We start from the raw sequence: 18,400 nt of genomic DNA on the forward strand, positions 1-18,400 counted from the left end.
GTAAGCAGGAGAGGGGACCTGGCCTGTAGAACAAATTGGTGTGGGGACAGAAGGTGACAGATGCATGGAAGTAAAAGGAGGGAGAGGGCAAAGAACAATGGGGGTGTTAGAGTGGGACAAGGAAGGAAGAAAAAGATGGGGGGATTGGGGCTGCTAAAGGAAAAGGGGAGGGTCTGTGTAAAGGATTGGAATCAGAAGGGAAATTTAGGATAAGTAAGAAGAATTGTATGATGTAAAAATGGAATCAAAACAAATATAAAATGAGCTTTTGGAGTGAGAAGCTGGAAATCAGGTTTACATATTGCAATAGTGCGTGACAGACTCCGGAGAGGGGAGAAGCAGGTAAAGAAGAAACGTACACAAGGATGGAGCAGTGGGATGTGTACATGCTTAATAAAGAGTCACCTAAAAGGAAAAGAGGACTTTTGATCAGAGAGAACAATATACAATGGGGAGAAGTTGAAGCGGAACTAGTTTTGGGTAAAAGGAGAGGCAGGGACGGGGACAGAATTCAGAGGTTCAAGTGGCAAACAAGTGATAGGGGGAGGTAAGAGGTGGAGTAGAGCAAGAGTAAGTGATATGGGAAGGAGGGAGGGTGAGAGCAAGTAGAGGGGGAGGAACAAAAGCAACCAGTGACTGACCTGTGGGAGTCTCAGTCTCCAGGGGGAAGCACAGGGGGGCGATCAGGAGCAGTTGTGCCAGCTGGGGGTACATTTTGCTCTTCTCCACTCTATATGAAACTGGTCTTTTCCCCCCCTATAGCCCAACCTGTAGGCTTCCCCCTCTATCACAACATACTCCTCTCCCCCCTCTCATTCCTGCCTGCTCCAGCACGGGAAAGTTGCAGAGTGGAGCAGAGTGTCAGACTAGCTCCGTGTATCAGGGCTGACGTCATGGGCTGCAAGTAAAAGCTACAGCACTGCCTCCTGCTGGACGGAGAAGGGACACGGAGCAATAGTGACATCTGCTGGTCGTACATGGTATATACATCCACAGTTCCTCTGAACCATCAACTTTCCTTCCAAAACCTAGCAACCTGCTGCTGTTCTCCAACTCAATCTGTTGTGGAACTACAAGTCTCAGGATTCATACTTCTATAGCAGCTGGCAACCTGTGTTTTAATCTGAATAACAAAATGGTGACTTTTGTTTGTTACGTTTTTACTTTCTCCTGGGCATCACGATGCCTATTAATATACATCATAAATTGACTTCACAATTGCAGCACTACATCCTTGGCTGTCTGTGTCTCCGTCTTTCTCACAATCATACTAATATAGCATTTCCCAGTTATATGTGAATTTTACTTCCAGGGATGCAAGTCGATTTGTCTTTCTTGCAGGAACTATATGACCCTGTGAAATGTAATCCTGTTCCTCATATACGGTATAGTCAGTGCCTAGGATACTGCAGATCGTCCAATGTGATGTTTGGACAAGCTAGGTACATGCTAAAGCCCCGTACACAGTGGGCGATACGCTAGACGATATCAGCGATAACAATCTTTTTTAAAAGAGCTAATGTTCATATTGTCTAGTGTGTATGCCTAAACGGCGAACGATGCACGCACCCACGGGTCATTCTCATTTATGCATTATCTACCGAACATGCAGCTCAACTTTAACTATATCGTTGAGCTGCATGTTCGGGGAGAGCAGGGGATGACATCTCTGAACAGTTCAGTGTGTATGCACTGGCAATTAGTGATATGCAAGCGATACGATATCGCTCACAATTTCCCTTGAACTTCCTGGAACAAATGATATTGGGGGTCATTCAGAGTTGTTCGTTCGTTATATTTTTCTCGCAACGGAGCGATTAGTCGCTAATGCGCATGCGCAATGTCCGCAGTGCGACTGCGCCAAGTAAATTTGCTATGCAGTTAGGTATTTTACTCACGGCATTACGAGGTTTTTTCTTCGTTCTGGTGATCGTAATGTGATTGACAGGAAGTGGGTGTTTCTGGGCGGAAACTGGACGTTTTATGGGTGTGTGTGAAAAAACGCTGCCGTTTCTGGGAAAAACGCGGGAGTGGCTGGAGAAACGGAGGAGTGTCTGGCCGAACGCTGGGTGTGTTTGTGACGTCAAACCAGGAACGAAACTGACTGAACTGATCGCAGTTGCCGAGTAAGTCTCGAGCTACTCAGAAACTGCTAAGAAATTTCTATTCGCAATTTTGAGAATCTTTCGTTCGCAATTTTGATAAGCTAAGATTCACTCCCAGTAGGCGGCGGCTTAGCGTGTGCAAAGCTGCTAAAAGCAGCTTGCGAGCGAACAACTCGGAATGAGGGCCATTGTGCGTACACACTGAGCGATTTTACAACCAAACAATACAGGTGAGTTGGCTAACACTTCCAAATTGTTGGGTTTCAGTCTAATTTAAATTAGGCGTTCGTCGCTGGTAGCGTGCACACTGAACAATTTGCGCCTAATCCTTAGCGACATTTCCAAAATTGAGTTGCATGTACAGACAACAGAGGACCTCGCTAGCGCGCACCGCTAGCAATATAGGGCCGTATCCTATTAGCCACGGTAAAAAAAATCGGGCGCAAATAACTGAAGTTTTTCGCGATTTTTCCCGATGTTTCACTGCCTTTTTTTTTTTACAAGCTATCCTATAGATCATCTGTAAAAAAAAATGCCCTTTCTCCCGAAAACACAAAGGTTCAGTGAAACCTGTGTGTTTACGTGAGAAACACCCCCCGTTTTCCCTTTAAAACGGGGCTGTTTCCAGGGATTTGGTTTTGCTGCCCGAGGCAGGCGAAGCAAACTCCCCAAGAAGCCACTGCTTGTGCCGGCTTATCGGGGCTAATAGGATAGCCCCGGGCGAAACCTTTAGCCGCGGTAATTTACCGTAGTGCGTAAACACTGGACAATAAAACAAATTTGTCGTAATTATATGTTGTTATCTGCAAATTTGTTTAAAATGTCGTCTAGTGTGTACCCAGCTTAAAAGTGGCACGTCTATCATTTGGAGATTACTATTATTATTCAGTTTAGTATTGTGCTGCAAAATATTACTTTTCCCAGCTTTATTTATTTATTTAATTATTTATTTATGATTGATTTACTTAGTTATTTGCTTATTAACTTATTAACATTTACTTATATACGCCAGAATCTTACACTGCGTTTACAATTGGGAACCAAATAGTACTAGAACAGTAATAAAACAAGACTGGGTAATGATGACAGACAGAGAAAGAGATAGAGGTCTCTGCTCACATGCTTACAACCTATAGAGAAATAGGTATTGACACACAAGGGTAATGATGACTGATCCATATTGATCAATTGTGTAGAAACTGATCAATTGTTGCTTAGAAATCAGTACTGACCGCAGCCTGGCTTTATCTTCTCTCTAAAATAATCCCTCCCAAGTGAGATCCTGCAAGGGCCATTGTCGTGATGCCACATAAATATTAGCAGACCATGGGTCTTTAATTACAGAATGGTTCATGGAAGTGCACAGCGCATGCATTAGCAAGTAGCATTTAAAAAAAAAAAGTGTCTGCAATATAGTTTAATCATGTGCAATACTATACACACAGTCCTCAAAAAGATTTAATGTTCAGAACACTATGGTGGTAATTCAGACCTGATCGCTAGGGTGCGTTTTTGCAGCCTACAGGGGGAGGGGGAATTCGCTGTGCAGGTGTGCGATCGCATGTGCAGGAGAGCTGTATAAACAGCAGTTTGTGCGGTCTCTGCACAGCCCAGGACTTACTCAGCCGCTGCGATGATCGGGCCCGGAGCTGACGTTGCGATTCCTCCTGCGTTTTTCCGGACACTCCCTGAAAACGGTCAGTTGCCACCCACCAACGCCCTCTTCCTGTCAATCTTCTTGCAATCGCCAGTGCAATTGGATTTTTCGCACCATCTCGTCGCTTCCCGGCGCTCCCCGGCGCTGCGGATCGTCGCGCTTGTGCATTGCGGTGCATGCACATGCGCAGTTCAGACCTGATCGCCCGGTGTGCGACAACGCACAGCAGCGATCAGGTCTGAATTAGCCCCTATATTCACAGAATGGAATAAAAGCATTAATAAAGGCATTTCATTTAGCGAAGCTTCTAAGATGAGCAAAATGGCCTGAAACACAGTCTATACTGTACATCATTTTCCTTATATTTTCAGCTAATCACTTTCCTCTATGCAGACTCAAGTAAGCTGACAAAATGCACATACAAAACGCACACACATCAATGTATTAGGAAAAGAAAAAAAAGGTAAATGTTTGTTATTTGAAATAAAGGCAGCCTCGGGGTCCCCCTGCTGTCTTGAATTGTATAAAACACAAAAGAGAGTCAGATGAGCAGAAGGCTGGGAGGACAAGTAAAAGTTTAAATTGATGAGGAGCAGCGTGCTTAACCCCTTGCTGACCAGAGCTATTGTGCTATTTCTATTTTCACATTCTTGTGATGTGTCTAAATTATCCAGAATAATGTTTTTGGGATTTTATTTACACTAGTCAAGCAAATTATATATTGGGGGGTTTGGGGGACAGACCTGGCTTTTTTTGGCAGGAGATTGTTGTAATAAATTTATTTTTTGTAACATGCATGAAAGCAATGGATAGAGGAGAGTAAAACATCTGTGTGGACAACTTGAAGAAAAGATGATTCTGCAGATGAAGGTAAAAGAGAAATTGGTGAACAATGTACTATTTTATGGCGTGTGTGAAGTTCTTTGATTGTGATTTTGTGGATGCTGGATACTGTTCTACATGCATCAGCATGCCCAGACAGCTAAGGGTTTGCTGGCATACACATTATATACATAAGCAGTTTATGGCTACCATGACTTGCTGCTACTAGTGGTGCCACATACAAAACTGTTATATTTTGATAATAACCACTTACTGTAACTGACTAATATTTTTTCCAAAAACCCCTTAGAAATTGTCAAAATTGAATTAGGTTAAGAACATTTCTTATTTATTAAAACATTTAAACATTAAAGAAATAAAATAAGTAGAAACATCAAGGGAAAGCACAGCCTGGTGTAATCGCATCTGATGCGACCATGCCAGGCAAGTGGTTCCTTTTTATTACTGGCAGTAGTACTGGGAGGTGACCCAGCCATTTCAATAATTTTTTGTGAGCCTAATTCCCCCAGGAATTACTAAAGGATGATTTTAATTGATTTTGATAGATTTCAGATTGATTAAAATTGATCTTAATTGATGTTGGGCTTCCAGGCTCCAACAACACACATTTACTAAAATTAAAAAATGAATATAAAAAAGAATCTGTTAATAAATGTGTGTTTTAGCCCTAGATCGTTAAAAAGATATATATATAGTTCTAAAACGGGGGGAAGGGGGGGGGGGGGTTGGGGTATCAGTGTAAGGCACTTATGATAGGGACCACTGGGGATGATGTATGAAAAAGCCTGGTAATTGATTAGAGTCCAGGTGCCAAATGTAATAGAGTGAGAGTTTTGGTAAGGTTTGCATTTTTTTTTTTAAAGTGGCAATCATTTACACAGCAAGATCAACCTGGTTTTGCAGTGTACATGATTGCCACTTTTTAAAAAAACTGAAAAACCTTACCAAATCTCTCACTTTCTGAAACTCTCACTCTATTATATTTGGCCCCAGATCTCCACCAAAAACACCAGGTGTTCCTCTAGGTGAGATAGTCTTTTTCAGCTGATACAGTAGACATTTATTGAAAGATGTAACAAGACACGGAGAGAGATAAAGTAGAGGAGTTGCACAAATCAACCAATCACCTTCAAACTGTAATTTATGGTGCAGTCTATGAAATGACAGGCGCTGATTGGTTGCTTTGGCCAACATCTCCCCTTTATCTCTCTCTCCTTGGCTTGTTACATCTGTCCCTAAATGTCTACTGTATCAGCTTTCTGGTTGGGCAAGCACTGATACAGTGCTGAGTAATGGATACACAACAGATGATTCTGAGTTTGGAGTAAAGCAAATCAGAGCAAGTAACTTTGCAACTTGGCAAAACCATGTTGCACTGCAGGTGGAGAAGATTTGGAATGTGCAGAGAGACTTCTGCTGGGTACACACTAGAAAAATATTTTGTTAAATACATCTGTAGGTTATTAACGAGTATGTACAGTTGATATATCTGTGAACGACGTCGTTCACAGACATATCGTTTTGACCCAGCAGCATGGGCGATTCCAGTATATTTTGCAAATATATCGCCATTTCTGGCTATGTGTATGGGCGACCCACTGACGGCCAATACACTGGCTGCAGGGACCACCGACACTGACATCACAGCTGGGTGGGCAAATTCAAATGTCCGCTCGGTGATGTCAGGAGCGACATATCGAGTGGCCGATAGGTAAGTGTGTATAGCTGTGTGCTTACCTAAGAGCACCAGGCCTACTAGCACCCTGAGCGAGAAAATGTCAAAGCACCCCCCCCCCTTCCCCATGTGCGTGCGCTCCTGGAAAATTGGGCGTGGCCACACAATTTCATATTATCAAACTATAAATAAATATATTTTCACACCCCCTCTACGCACACAATTAGCAGCCTTACACAGAGCAGCCACAGTAGTGTTTCTTACACATAGTGGGGGGTCATTCTGACCCGACTGCACGTTGCACTTCGCCGCAGCCGTGCGATTGGGTTGGAACTGCGCTGTGGCCGCATTGTACAGGCGCATCGTTGCCTGGCGACAGCCGCCGCAAGCGAAGAAAGCGGTCACGGTGGTGACCGCAACAAGATTGACAGGAGGAAGGCGGAACCGGGTGGCAACTCACCGTTTTCTGGGCGTGGAGATCCAAACGCAGGCGTGTCGAGGCGTTTGGAGGGCGGATGTCTGACGTCAATTCCGGGACCTGCAACGCTGGATTCATCGCACAGGGTAAGTAACTCTTACCCTGGTCTTGTTTTACACAAAATGTTTTTTGCATAGCAGGGCCGCACAAGCGATCGCAGCCTTGTTATGCAAAAATACACTCCCCCATAGGCGGCGTCTAGTTGATCACACGGGCTGCAAAAAGTTGCAGCGTGCGATCAACTCGGAATGACCCCCAATGTCTCCAGTATAGTGCCAGATACACATAATGTCTACAGTAGTGCAGTGACAGATAGACATGACATGCCTCCCAGCAGTGCCAGCTACACAGAACATGCCCCCCAGCAGTGCCAGCTACACAGGACATGCCCCCCAGCAGTGCCAGCTACACAGGACATGCCCCCCAGCAGTGCCAGATACACAGGACATGCCCCCCCAGCAGTGCCAGATACACAGGACATGCCCCCCAGTAGTGCCAGATACACAGGACATGCCCTCCAGCAGTGCCAGATACATAAATGCCCCCACAGTGCCAGATACATAAATGCCCCCACAGTGCCAGATACATAAATGCCCCCACAGTGCCAGATACATAAATACCCCCACAGAGCCAGATATGCTTCCACAGTAGCTGGTGTGCTGGCGGCGAGTCAGCGACGTGGCAGGGGGACTGCTGTGGGCCACGGGTGGACTAAAGCTAAACTACTCAGTGCGCGCTATGCGTGCTGTGCGGTGTCTGACGTCAGATGCTGGCGCGCACTGAGTAGTTTTTAGCTTTAGTTTAGTCTGTAAACGAAAGCTAAAAACTATTCAGAGCGCGCTATGCGCACTGTGCGGCGCCAGCATCTGACGTCAGACACCGCACAGCACGCATAGCGTGCACTGAGTAGTTTACCATAGTCCCGCCCACAGTACTCCCTCGTCTTAACACACAGAGGCATCCACTGACTGCTGGGACTTGGAGGCGGGCCGGGACGGGCGGACGCTGCTGGAGGCGCACACAGGACCAGGCTCCAGACTCCAATATGGCGGCGCCAGCGTGCGGCGCCCATTAAGGGTGGCACCCTCCGTGGCCGCTTTATTAGAACATGCCTGGAGCCGACCCTGCGCTGTGGTATGTGTCCAGCCTTAGATTTGAGAGGGCTGTGTCTTAGCTCAAATCTAAGTAGCTGTTTTAAAATGGGTGTGGATCATTAGGTCAACCCTAATTAGGTTGACAGTCAATAGGTCTACCCCATGTTAAAAAGTTGACACATGTAAAATGTATACAGTGTAAAAGGTCGACACATGAAAAGGTGGACACGGAATATGGTCAACACAAAAAAAGGCTACATGCCGTCAGAACACAGGAAACCCCAATAAGTGTCCCACGTTCCCTTGCATGGCTCACTTTGCTTGGTATGCTGTGGGCAAGGTACCCCGCTCTGCTACCGCGGAGCTCAAAACAGGTTACTATTCCCAAATCAATTGTAGTCCACGTGGATGGTAAAGTATGAAAAGGGTGGGCAAAAATGCAAAAAAAAACCTTAAAAAGTTGTGTAGATCATGTTTGTCAATCACTGTCATGTCTACCATTTGAACTTATCGACCTTCTACAGGTCAACCTTTTTACCATGTCAACCATTAGTGGCCGACCTATTGACTGTTGACCTTTTCACTGTCAACCTATATTCCGGATACCGTTAAAATAAAGCTATCCAGCATCATTTGTAGACTACAGTACATGCAAAAGCAGCTAGTATAATGATGTGCGCCGGACCATTTTTGCTGGTTTCGGTTCTAATTCATCATCTGGTTTGGTTTTGGTTTTGTTTTTTTCAAAAATGATGAAAAAAGCTAAAGTCACATCATTTGGGCCTTTTTTGTTCCTACAGTATTATTAACCTCACTAGCATTCATGTCCAGTCATTTCCAGTCAATTTTGACCACCTCGCAGCTCACAATATTGTTTTCATCCGGTTTAGGCCAGAGGCTGCAGTGAGCTGACTGGTTACTAAGGGACAGAGCAGCAGCACAAACACACAGCAGTTTATAGCACTTCTAAGAACTCTTGCCACACAGCAGTGTCAAAAAAGAAAAGTGGTGCAGCATGAAATTGTCCTTTAGCGCTCCCACCCACCCATGTTGGATTTTAAAAAGGACATGCACAACTTAACAAGCCAAGCACTTCAGCAACAGGGACTGACACGTTTGTGGCTGAAGTGCTTGGATTGTTTGGGCCGCCACAGAACAAATTTTTGGAGGACTACCCATGATTACTAATGAGGAGATTGATGATGAGGATGTTAAAAAAATTATAATCTTGTAAAATAAATTTTATGAACTCACCGCAAATGACGTAAGATGGAGGAGGCGCCTAGATGACTAACGTCCCTACCTCTATTAACTTTGGACTCACAAATGGAATAGATGCCTTCTCAAATGTTGTCAGGATTTGAGTAAAAATAAATTCACACCCAAGAGGTGGCTTTTTGCCCAGGCATCACAATGGCTTTCTTTTTATCAAAGGCAAGAGTTGCAGCCACTGGTGGCTAACTTACACCAACAACATCATCCTCAATGTCAGATAGTAGTAGTACAAACATATCTCCCTCATCCTGTTCCACTTCCACACAAGAATCTTTTATTATGTCACCATCTTTACTTATACTGCTCCCCACATGTGCAGATGGTGCAGAAATGGTGGAAGGAGACGAAAGAGGCTTCTCTATGAGCACAATGTGAGAAATGTCAGACTCATACATAGCTAACACAGACACCCCTAATCTCTCCCCATGGATGTGTGATGGTTCTGAACACACAGTTTGTTTTACTGTCTTAGTGGTTTGCATTTTTTTTACACCTCTTCTAGACTTTGAGTAAAAAGGTCTTACATTGTCATGAGAGGCAGAAGAAGATGCTCACTGACAGTTGCAGAACCACCTCTATGCCCTTGGGTATTGGCTTTAGTAGATAATGTTGAAGGACTAGTATCATCATGACTGGCAGCAGCAGCTGCAGCAATAGTATTGGGCTGCTGCTCCTGCTCTTCTTTAAACTGATTGTTATCCGTTTTTCCACTGCGTGGAGTTAGACCGCTTTTATATGTGTACCTGAAGTGAACAAAGCGAGCTGGGGTACCATGCACAGAACAGTACATATAAAATATATTTTTTATTTTTTTCACTGGCAGCTTAGCTCACACTGTGTGGAGTCAGACCACTTTTATATGTGTAAAGCGCACCAGAGTACAGCGTAGAGAAGCCAATCACGGGCATTTTTTCATTCCCGGGTATCGGGATTGAAAAATGGGCAATCCCAGGATTCCCGGGATTGGCTTTTAATTATGTGGCCGCCCCCCTCGCCCCGCCCCACACACATAACTAACCGTATACTGCAGATGGGCGGGTGGGGAACTCCACATTCTCTTGCTCCACCAGAGGCGACTGACGGCGCAGCGTGACCTGCGCCAGGGGAGCCGGAAGGAGAAAGCCGGGAAGCGTCTAAGCATCCTGTGGATGCTCAACGCTGATCCCTCAATCCAGTGGCGTATCCAGCCATTGGCCAGGATGGCACTCGCCAGGGTCGCCGGCCAAAAGGGGGCGCCGCCTGGCTGTGCCACCCGCTAGGGCCACCATCAGTGTCTACTTCTGGGACTGGAATACTCACTACCTGGTCAGCAGTGTGTATTGGCCAAGCCGCCAGCGGCAACCAGCAGGCCGTGTCACCGTCACTGGGCTACACTCCCTAAAGATGCAGCCTAGCAACCAGTGAGTCGCAGCTCTGCCCACTGGACCAATAGGGTGAGATCAAGGAAGTAGCTTGCTCTCACAGTTTCACACGAGGTCCGGAGCTGGGGAAGCATGGCCGGATTATAGGCAGGGCGACAGGGGTGGTCGGGGCCTCCACATATTTACCACAAGTATATTAATGGAGTGCATGACAGCATTTCGGAGCCTGCGCTCCTGTTCTCGGTGGCTCAGCTTTATACTGACAGTCCCCGCTCCCTTTCCAAGCGGCAGCCAATAAGCAAAAGGCAGAGAGGCCGTGTAATGCCCCCATCTCCCCCCAAGGCTGTCTTCATGCTTCAGGCTGCCCGCAGCTCCCGGCGGCCGGCGCTCTCAGCTGATGAGAGAAGGCGGGGATCCAGCACTGTATGTCATTGCCACAAGCTATCCCACGCTCAGGAGGCCTTTCCCCCACTGCCACTACTCTTCTTCATGGTGTGTTGCTGGGTGGAGTAAGCGGACACACTGGGCTGACCCAAGAATCAGCAAAAGGAGTTGGAGATCTCCCAATCGACCAGTGAGTATCCATGCGTGCTGGGGCAGTGCTTGCATTCCCTCCCAGCCCTTCCTGCCCATGCAGCTCTCCTGCAGTAGACCTCCTTCCCGCACACAGACACCCAGCCATCGCACCTCACCCACACTTTTTCACTGGGACAAAGATCTGCCCATAGGTCATCAGGGAATGCAGATTCTTGTAGTCCCATAACAGCTTGGACCACAGGTGGACCAATCCAATGATGGTCCTGTGATGTCTTTTTTTAGGTCCATATCCCCCTCCCACCTATCAGTTCATAAATTGGCGATGTGTGCGCAGTCTTGCATCATGGCGATGCCTGGCTGCTCATCACATTGAAATGAATCAGGAGCTTTAGTTAAACACAATGTGCAGTGCCGCACTGCCCAGCTGTGCACATATACTATAGGTCAATAAAAGTAGTGCAAACATTAGTAAAGCCATTTTTGTTTTATTTTTCATGTAATATATTTATAGGGGTCCCCACAAGTTTGTTGCCCATGGGCCCTCACAAACCTTGATCTGTCCCTGCGGGGAAGACACATGTGACTAAGGAGAGAGCAGTAAGAAGACGGGTCACTGTGAGTGACCACACTGTATAGGTACTGTGGGAGGGAGTTGGGGTCCGTGCCAGAGTATGAGGCTGATGACCACTACTTCACCTTTCTTCCCAACAGGATGCTAACTACAGTAAGTATTGCAGCTGCTGCAGAACTTCTAGGAATTCCAAGTGCTGTTCAGTTATGCCTGCTCTGAGTTTATGCAGCACCTGATGGTAACCCATTCATACATAGCCCAATGGTGGAATGTGTAATGTGTGAGTATATATACGTATATAGACATCAGAAAAGCAGGCACTCAAGCTTTTCTGATGTCTATATAAGCGGAGGATGTTTAATCCATTTTCAATCAGAAAACGGATTAAACATCTGAAACGTCACATACACATTGGTGTCTGATCTGAGTCGTTGTTCGGACCGACTGAGTGCCTGCTTTTCTAATGTGTGTGTATATGTATAATATATATGTGTATATGTATTTTATATATATATATATATATATATATATATATATATACACACACACACACACACACACACACACACATGCATACATACATACATACATAGGGTACGCATCCCGGTGCTTACCATGCTGCCAGTCAGAAGATCCACAGTAGCATGCTGATAATCAGTATCCTGACACCTGGTGGGTAAGTATACTAACCCTCTACCCCTACTCCTCTAGCCCTCCCTACCTGCAGCCAAACCCTAATGGCCCCTCCGGCATCCTAACCCTAACCGCCCACTCGCAGTCCCCCTTTAGTGCCTAACCCTAACCCTCTCTTCTTACTGCCTAATCCTCACTCTCCCCACCCCTAACCCACCCCCTAGTGCATAAACCTAATCTCTCCCCCTCCCTGTAGCCTAAGCCTAACCATCCCTGGCATACTTACGTTCGGGATGTCAACAGTTGGAATTCAGGCGTACGCATTGTGAGCGATGTTGGAATTCTGGCACCAGTGTTCTCACCAGTGTCAGGATTCCGGCGCCGGTTTCTTATCTATCATAGAGGTCATTCAGCACTGTCCTTACAAAAATGCATCCAGCTGGGTGCCATCCAAAAAGAACATGCATAAATTAGAAACGCATTATAAAAATAATGCAGTCCCTAATTAAGTTATAATTATACCCACCCTGCAATAGTTCCGCTGACATAATGCACAGCACCGCCCCCCCTCAGTAGGGAGGGGGCGCCAGTCCCTTACCTTGCCAGGGGCGTTCAGGCCCCTAGATACACCCCTGCCTCAATCCCCGGGATTGGACCTTCCAATCCCAGGATTGAATCCCGGACGTTTTTGGCCCTAAATCCCAGGATCCCGCAGATCCCGATCCCGGGATTCGCCTCCCTAGTACAGCGTACTTGGGTATAACCTAACAGCACAGCTACTTATGGATGGACACATTGACAGCAGCACAGACACTTCTGCATGGACACCACACAGGGCAGCCACTAAATTGTGGCTGGACAGCAGAGCACAACAGTGTGCCTGGACTGGACTGAAATGGCGCCAAGTCACCACTGCGGTGTCCTTATATACAATCCAAAACCCACGAGAATACAACGCCAGGAGGATGACATTTGCATTGATACGGGATCCGAGCCTGGTAGAAAAACCCAAGCCGCTGCTCGGATTTACTCGGATCCCAGAAGACTCCAGGTAATCTGAACCACTAATCTCTAATTTGCACCCCTTGCATTGCAAGATGGTTTGACCAGGTGCACACTTACCTGCACTTTATTTCTGTACTCCCACCTCAGAATCAATCCCATTGTTCTTGAGATTGTTTCTCTATTTTAAGTAAACTATTGCTACTATCATCAATTAAGTTTGACGAATATGTAATACCTCTCACTTTAGTATCGATACATGGCACCGTAACCTCTCTAAATGTTTTGTGCATCTCTGTGGCGCAACATGAATTTAAAGTAATCACTATTGATACTTTTATCAATTGCAGAATGCATAGTCTGTGCTTACTTGCAGCTATTACCTTTAACTGATTATTTGCCTACAGCCTCCGAATTCTGTTTCCCACCTTAGCCCATTCCTTGTGTGCTCACCAAGGTCAGGATTGCTTCCATGATGCACTACATCCAAGAATGTAGCTACCGTATGTGCAGGGAGTGCAGCTGCTGTGGGGCCCAAAGCTGAGAAGGGCCTACCTTCTCTGTCACAGTTATGTTAGGCTCCGGAGCCTTACCTCCGGCTGGTGCTCCCGGGGATTGCCGTCCCGCTGGTTGTCACGGCTGCGGCAGCAGGGAGCTGCTGGCGATGGGTCCTCCTGGATGGATGTGGGGCTGCCGAGGGCCGGGGGTCTGGAGAGCCGGGCGCTGCGGCGGGGATCGCTGTGGTAAGGTCTTCTAGTGTGTCAGAGACAGAAGCTGGCTAAAGCTGTGTGCTCACAGCTAAGTATGTCTCCTGTGCTGGGGGCAGCCATGTTGGAGACCAGAGTATTACCAATGAAGTTCCCACTCTGTGTCCAGCCAATCCTGCGTGTTCTCCCCTTACAAAAGGGGGCTGGCTCGGAGGGAGAGTGCCAGTGCTTCAAGTTACCTCCTTGTGAAAGGTTCTCCAGCTCTGTGCTCCCAAGTTACTTCTGGTGCCCTGATCCTGGTTGCTATCATCTATCAGTTACCTAAACGCTGCTGCAGTCCTGCTGTCTAAGTCTGTCGCCACTTGAAGCGATCACAGGGTCCCAGGTCGTAGAGGAGCTCCAGGTGCTAACGGCGGTTCTCGCAGACATCTTCATTTCTTCAAAGTCCAAGTTCTTCAGCCTTGTCTTTCAATCATAAACCACAGTCTTCATTTCTTCAAAGTCCAAGTTTTTCAGCCTTGTCTTTCAATCACAAATCTCAAGGGTTCATTTCTTCAAAGTCCAAGTTCTTCAGCCTCGTCTTTCAATCACAAACTACAGTCTTCATTTCTTCAAAGTCCAAGCTCTGCAGCCTCATCTTTTAATCACAGTCTTCAGTTCTTCCTTACCGGAGTTCTTCAGCTTCACTTTTCAAGTCATTTAACCAGAGACTCTAATTATTCCAGTTTCGTCTATATCTCCAGTATTTGTGTACAGCCTGTTATTCATTAAAACTACAGTTATCTTCCTACGAAGTCCTCCTTTTCTTTACGCCCTCCGGCCAACGTTAACACTTAATTTGGCCTCCACCCCATGAGGAGGAATTACATTCAGCCACCTTGTTTACTCTCCTCACAGGTAGCTGTCCCTTCAGCCAGAAGTCGGTTGTCGGAACCCCAATTTACGCCGAGCGTGACATGCTGCCCTTTGTGATGTTGGAACTTCCATGTTTCAGCCTTGGGAGTTCTTCTGAGCATCCCGGGGAGTGCTTGGAGGGATCCAATTGGATCCCTCTCAGCCTCAGGAGAAAATGTGGAAAGTAGCACATAGGCTTCTATAGGGTAACTCCAGTAAAACCTGGCATTACCCACCACATACAAAGAGAACAAGTGTAGGTGCACTATTCAAACTTTACTAATTCGAATAATGGGCCTAATTCAGGGTTGATCTCCCTCTCCTGGAGGGACAGAATGCTCTGCTTCTGGACGTCCCTTTTACTGTATGATTGCCATCACCTGTGCTAAAACACATTTCTTATCCGGTAACCTGTTCAACACAGATGGCGGCAATCATAAATTAAGAGAAAAGTCCAGAAGCAGAGCATTGTGTCCCTCCTGGAGAAGGTCATGTTGGGAGGTATGATAACCCTCTCCAGGAGGGATGCAATGCTCTGTTCCTGGACATTCCTCTTAATTTATGATTGCCGGCACCTGTTTTGAACAGGTTAATGGATATCATTATCAAAATAATTTTGCAATGAAAACAGATATAATATCTATTTTTTTTTTATGCAATATTTTTTTTAATGCAATATTTTTTACCATAGTGAGAAACTCTAAAATATCAAGACATTACATCACATATTTACCTTTAAAACAAAAAAAGGTTCTCACTTGGCTTAACTTTGGTCCCCTGCCCTCCTCGGTAGAAACTACAGAGGAGGTGCAGGTAGTCCATAATAAAAGCTGCAAGGTATGTGGCCTTCAATCAGTGAAACTTTACTTTTATCAGTGCCTCTGGCTATTTAGTGTTCTGAAACTACAAAGCACAGCATGCCCTGCCAGAGGGTAAGCTGGAACTTTTAGTTTGAAAAACCTGAAGAGCAATAGGTTACACTGGTATAGAGTCAGTCATATAAACAGTCATCATAAAAATGGACTGCTGTTTATGCTCTATGGGTTAGTGCTGTGTTCCTGGCTCCAGGCTGCAATTTGCCAACCAGCCCTGGGTACTGTTGCACTTTCTACTGAATTACAGCCAATCAGAAATTAGAACAACTGGCAAGATTTAGCAATGTGAAACTAATCACAGTTGGATGTAATACATAGGGGGATATTCAGTTGTTTGTAAAGTCGGTTGGGTGTCTGTTTTTTACTGTCTATTAGATAGGACACCCAATTGACTTTTCAAACAATTGAATACCCCCATAGATTCAAAAAGTGTACCATTTAGATCTATACTGTATAACAGACCCAAAATATCACATGTCAGTCTCTGCCCACTGCTTGTCCGACCCCGTCACCTTTCTAGGAGGTTTCTTGCCCTATTCCAAGATGGCCACCAAGAAATTTACTTAGCATTTGCAGGGGCCATCTTGTCCTTATCTGTGTGAGAATGTAAAGTGTGACATGGTGGGAAACAGAATTCTCCAACTTAGCTCCAGAAAGACCTGGTTAATACCTGCATACAGGGACACCATCAGGGGGGTACTGGTGGCACAGCTGTCCCGAGCCATGCCTCTCTGACAGAGAGGGGAGGACCCAGGCCGCTCATGTCTGCCCGCCACCATCCATCTCCATCGTCCGCCCGCAGCGCTCTATTGAAAATGTCCCTTCCAAAATGGCCACCGCCTCAGAGGAAACAGTTATTAAACATGCTAGAGGAGGCTCTAGCATTTTTAATAACTGTTTCCTCTGAGGCAGCAGCCGCCATTTTGGGAGGGACGTTTCCAATAGTTTGAAGCAGTCAGGTGCGAACAGCGGCAGACCTGCAGTGGCGGCTGGGGGGGAATCTCCTGACAACGAGCACAACCCCTGGCAATGAGCAGGTACTGGGATAATTACTGTATGGGCATAATATGGTGACAGGGGCATTTCTGTGTGGGGCATAATATGGTGACAGGGACATAACTGGTGAAAGGGGCTTAATATGGCGCTGCTGCGTATGTGCATAGGTATTTTTTATTTTAATATATATATATTTATTTATTTTTAATTGATATATTTTTAATTTATTTGGAGGGGTGGGGGCTGCCTATTTTGTCAGCCCCCACAATTGCATGATGTAACCCACAATTGCATGACGGGCCCCACAATTGCATGACATAACACTGATTGACAGACAGAGGCGTTCGTGGGGTGGGAGGGGGCGTCAACGTGTCATTTTTGGAGCAGTGTTGGGGGGGTGCGGCCCGGACAATGCAGGCGTGTCGGGTAGCCATCTGCCTTCGCATGTTAGCGGAGGGAGGAGGACATGCGGGGTAGACTTGCTCTGTGCTGGGAGTCCACCTCCATGCTGAATTAGACCCATAATTAGGTATCCTTTAAATGCACCAAATAGGAAAGCAGGACATATCGGAGATGGGCTCTAAACTGAGCCTGTGTTCTGGCGATATCATTGAACATATTCAAGCAAATAATAATCCTTATTGATGGCACACCACATTTTATAATAAATGCGAGGCAAAGGATTGCAAATTATGCTAAAAAGCAGAATCTGCAATCCTTACTGAATAGGGTCCATAGCACTTTCGTTTTGCAAACTGACCGATGTACCGTTTTGCTCTAGGATAATTATGGCTATGAGGTTTGTGTACATGTCTGTGGATAACTGTGACTTTGAGTTTGGCCCCTATTTTCAAGTGGGTTTTTACTGTCCTAACTTTTGTAGCTGTAAGTACAGATTTTTCTAGGCTTTTCACTTTTAGTGTGCAATGCTGTATTCTCAGCACTTAACTCAACTGACACACGGTCTATGGGCCTAATTCAAAGTAGATTGCAGCAGGAAATTTGTTAGCAGTTGGGCAAAACCACGGTGGTCATTCCGTCCCATTCGCACGCAGCGGTTTGTCGCTGCGGTGCGAACGGGTCTGGAATGCACATGCACGGCGGCCGCACTGCGCACGCATGTCGTTGCCCGGCGGCAGGGGTCGCCGGGTTATGTCGCTGCCAACTAAGAAAGCGGTCGCAGAGCCGACCGCAAGAAGATTGACAGAAAGAGGGCGTTCCTGGGCATCACCAGACCGTAGCCTGCCGTTTTCGGGGAGTGGTGAAGAAAACGCAGGCGTGTCCAGGAGAACGGAGGGTGGATGTCTGACGTCAAAGCCAGCCCCAGCATCGCTGAGATCGTCGCACAGGGTAAGTATGTCCAGGGCTGGTCTTGTTCTGCATGAAATTTTTTCTAGCTTAGCAGGGCTGCACAAGCGTTCGCAGCCCTGCTAAGCTAAAATACACTCCCCCATAGGCATGGACTTGTTGATCGCAGCAGCAGCAAAAAGTTGCTGGCTGCGATTAACTCGGAATGACCGCCCATGTGCACTGAGGGGAGGGGGGGGGGGCAGATATAACGTGCAGAGAGATTTATATTTGGGTTACCTACCTGGGGGTTTGATTGACAGACTGGTGAGAGGAGACTGGATTGGCTGGTGAAAGAGCAGGAAGAGGCGGATTTTGAGGACTCAGTGTGAGGCGTGCAGCAGCATGGA

The 18,400-nt window shown here is 46.3% G+C and overlaps 1 protein-coding gene across 7 annotated transcripts in view; it reads right to left on the reverse strand.

Moving 5' to 3' along the window:
• Positions 1-863, reverse strand: part of PTPRU (protein tyrosine phosphatase receptor type U) — a 287,012-nt gene extending 286,149 nt beyond the window's left edge. For 4 of the 7 annotated variants that reach the window (XM_063954513.1, XM_063954512.1, XM_063954510.1 and 1 more), the window contains exon 1: positions 642-862. In XM_063954513.1, the coding sequence (XP_063810583.1) occupies positions 642-714 (73 nt within the window). In that variant the 5' untranslated portion in view covers positions 715-862. Of the gene's footprint in view, positions 1-641 lie in introns of all 7 variants that reach the window. The other 3 variants (XM_063954511.1, XM_063954504.1, XM_063954501.1) reach the window with 1 other exon arrangement.
• Positions 864-18,400: the final 17,537 nt, after the last annotated feature.

Source organism: Pseudophryne corroboree, chromosome 2, assembly GCF_028390025.1.
Source record: "Pseudophryne corroboree isolate aPseCor3 chromosome 2, aPseCor3.hap2, whole genome shotgun sequence".
Taxonomy (NCBI): domain Eukaryota; kingdom Metazoa; phylum Chordata; class Amphibia; order Anura; family Myobatrachidae; genus Pseudophryne; species Pseudophryne corroboree.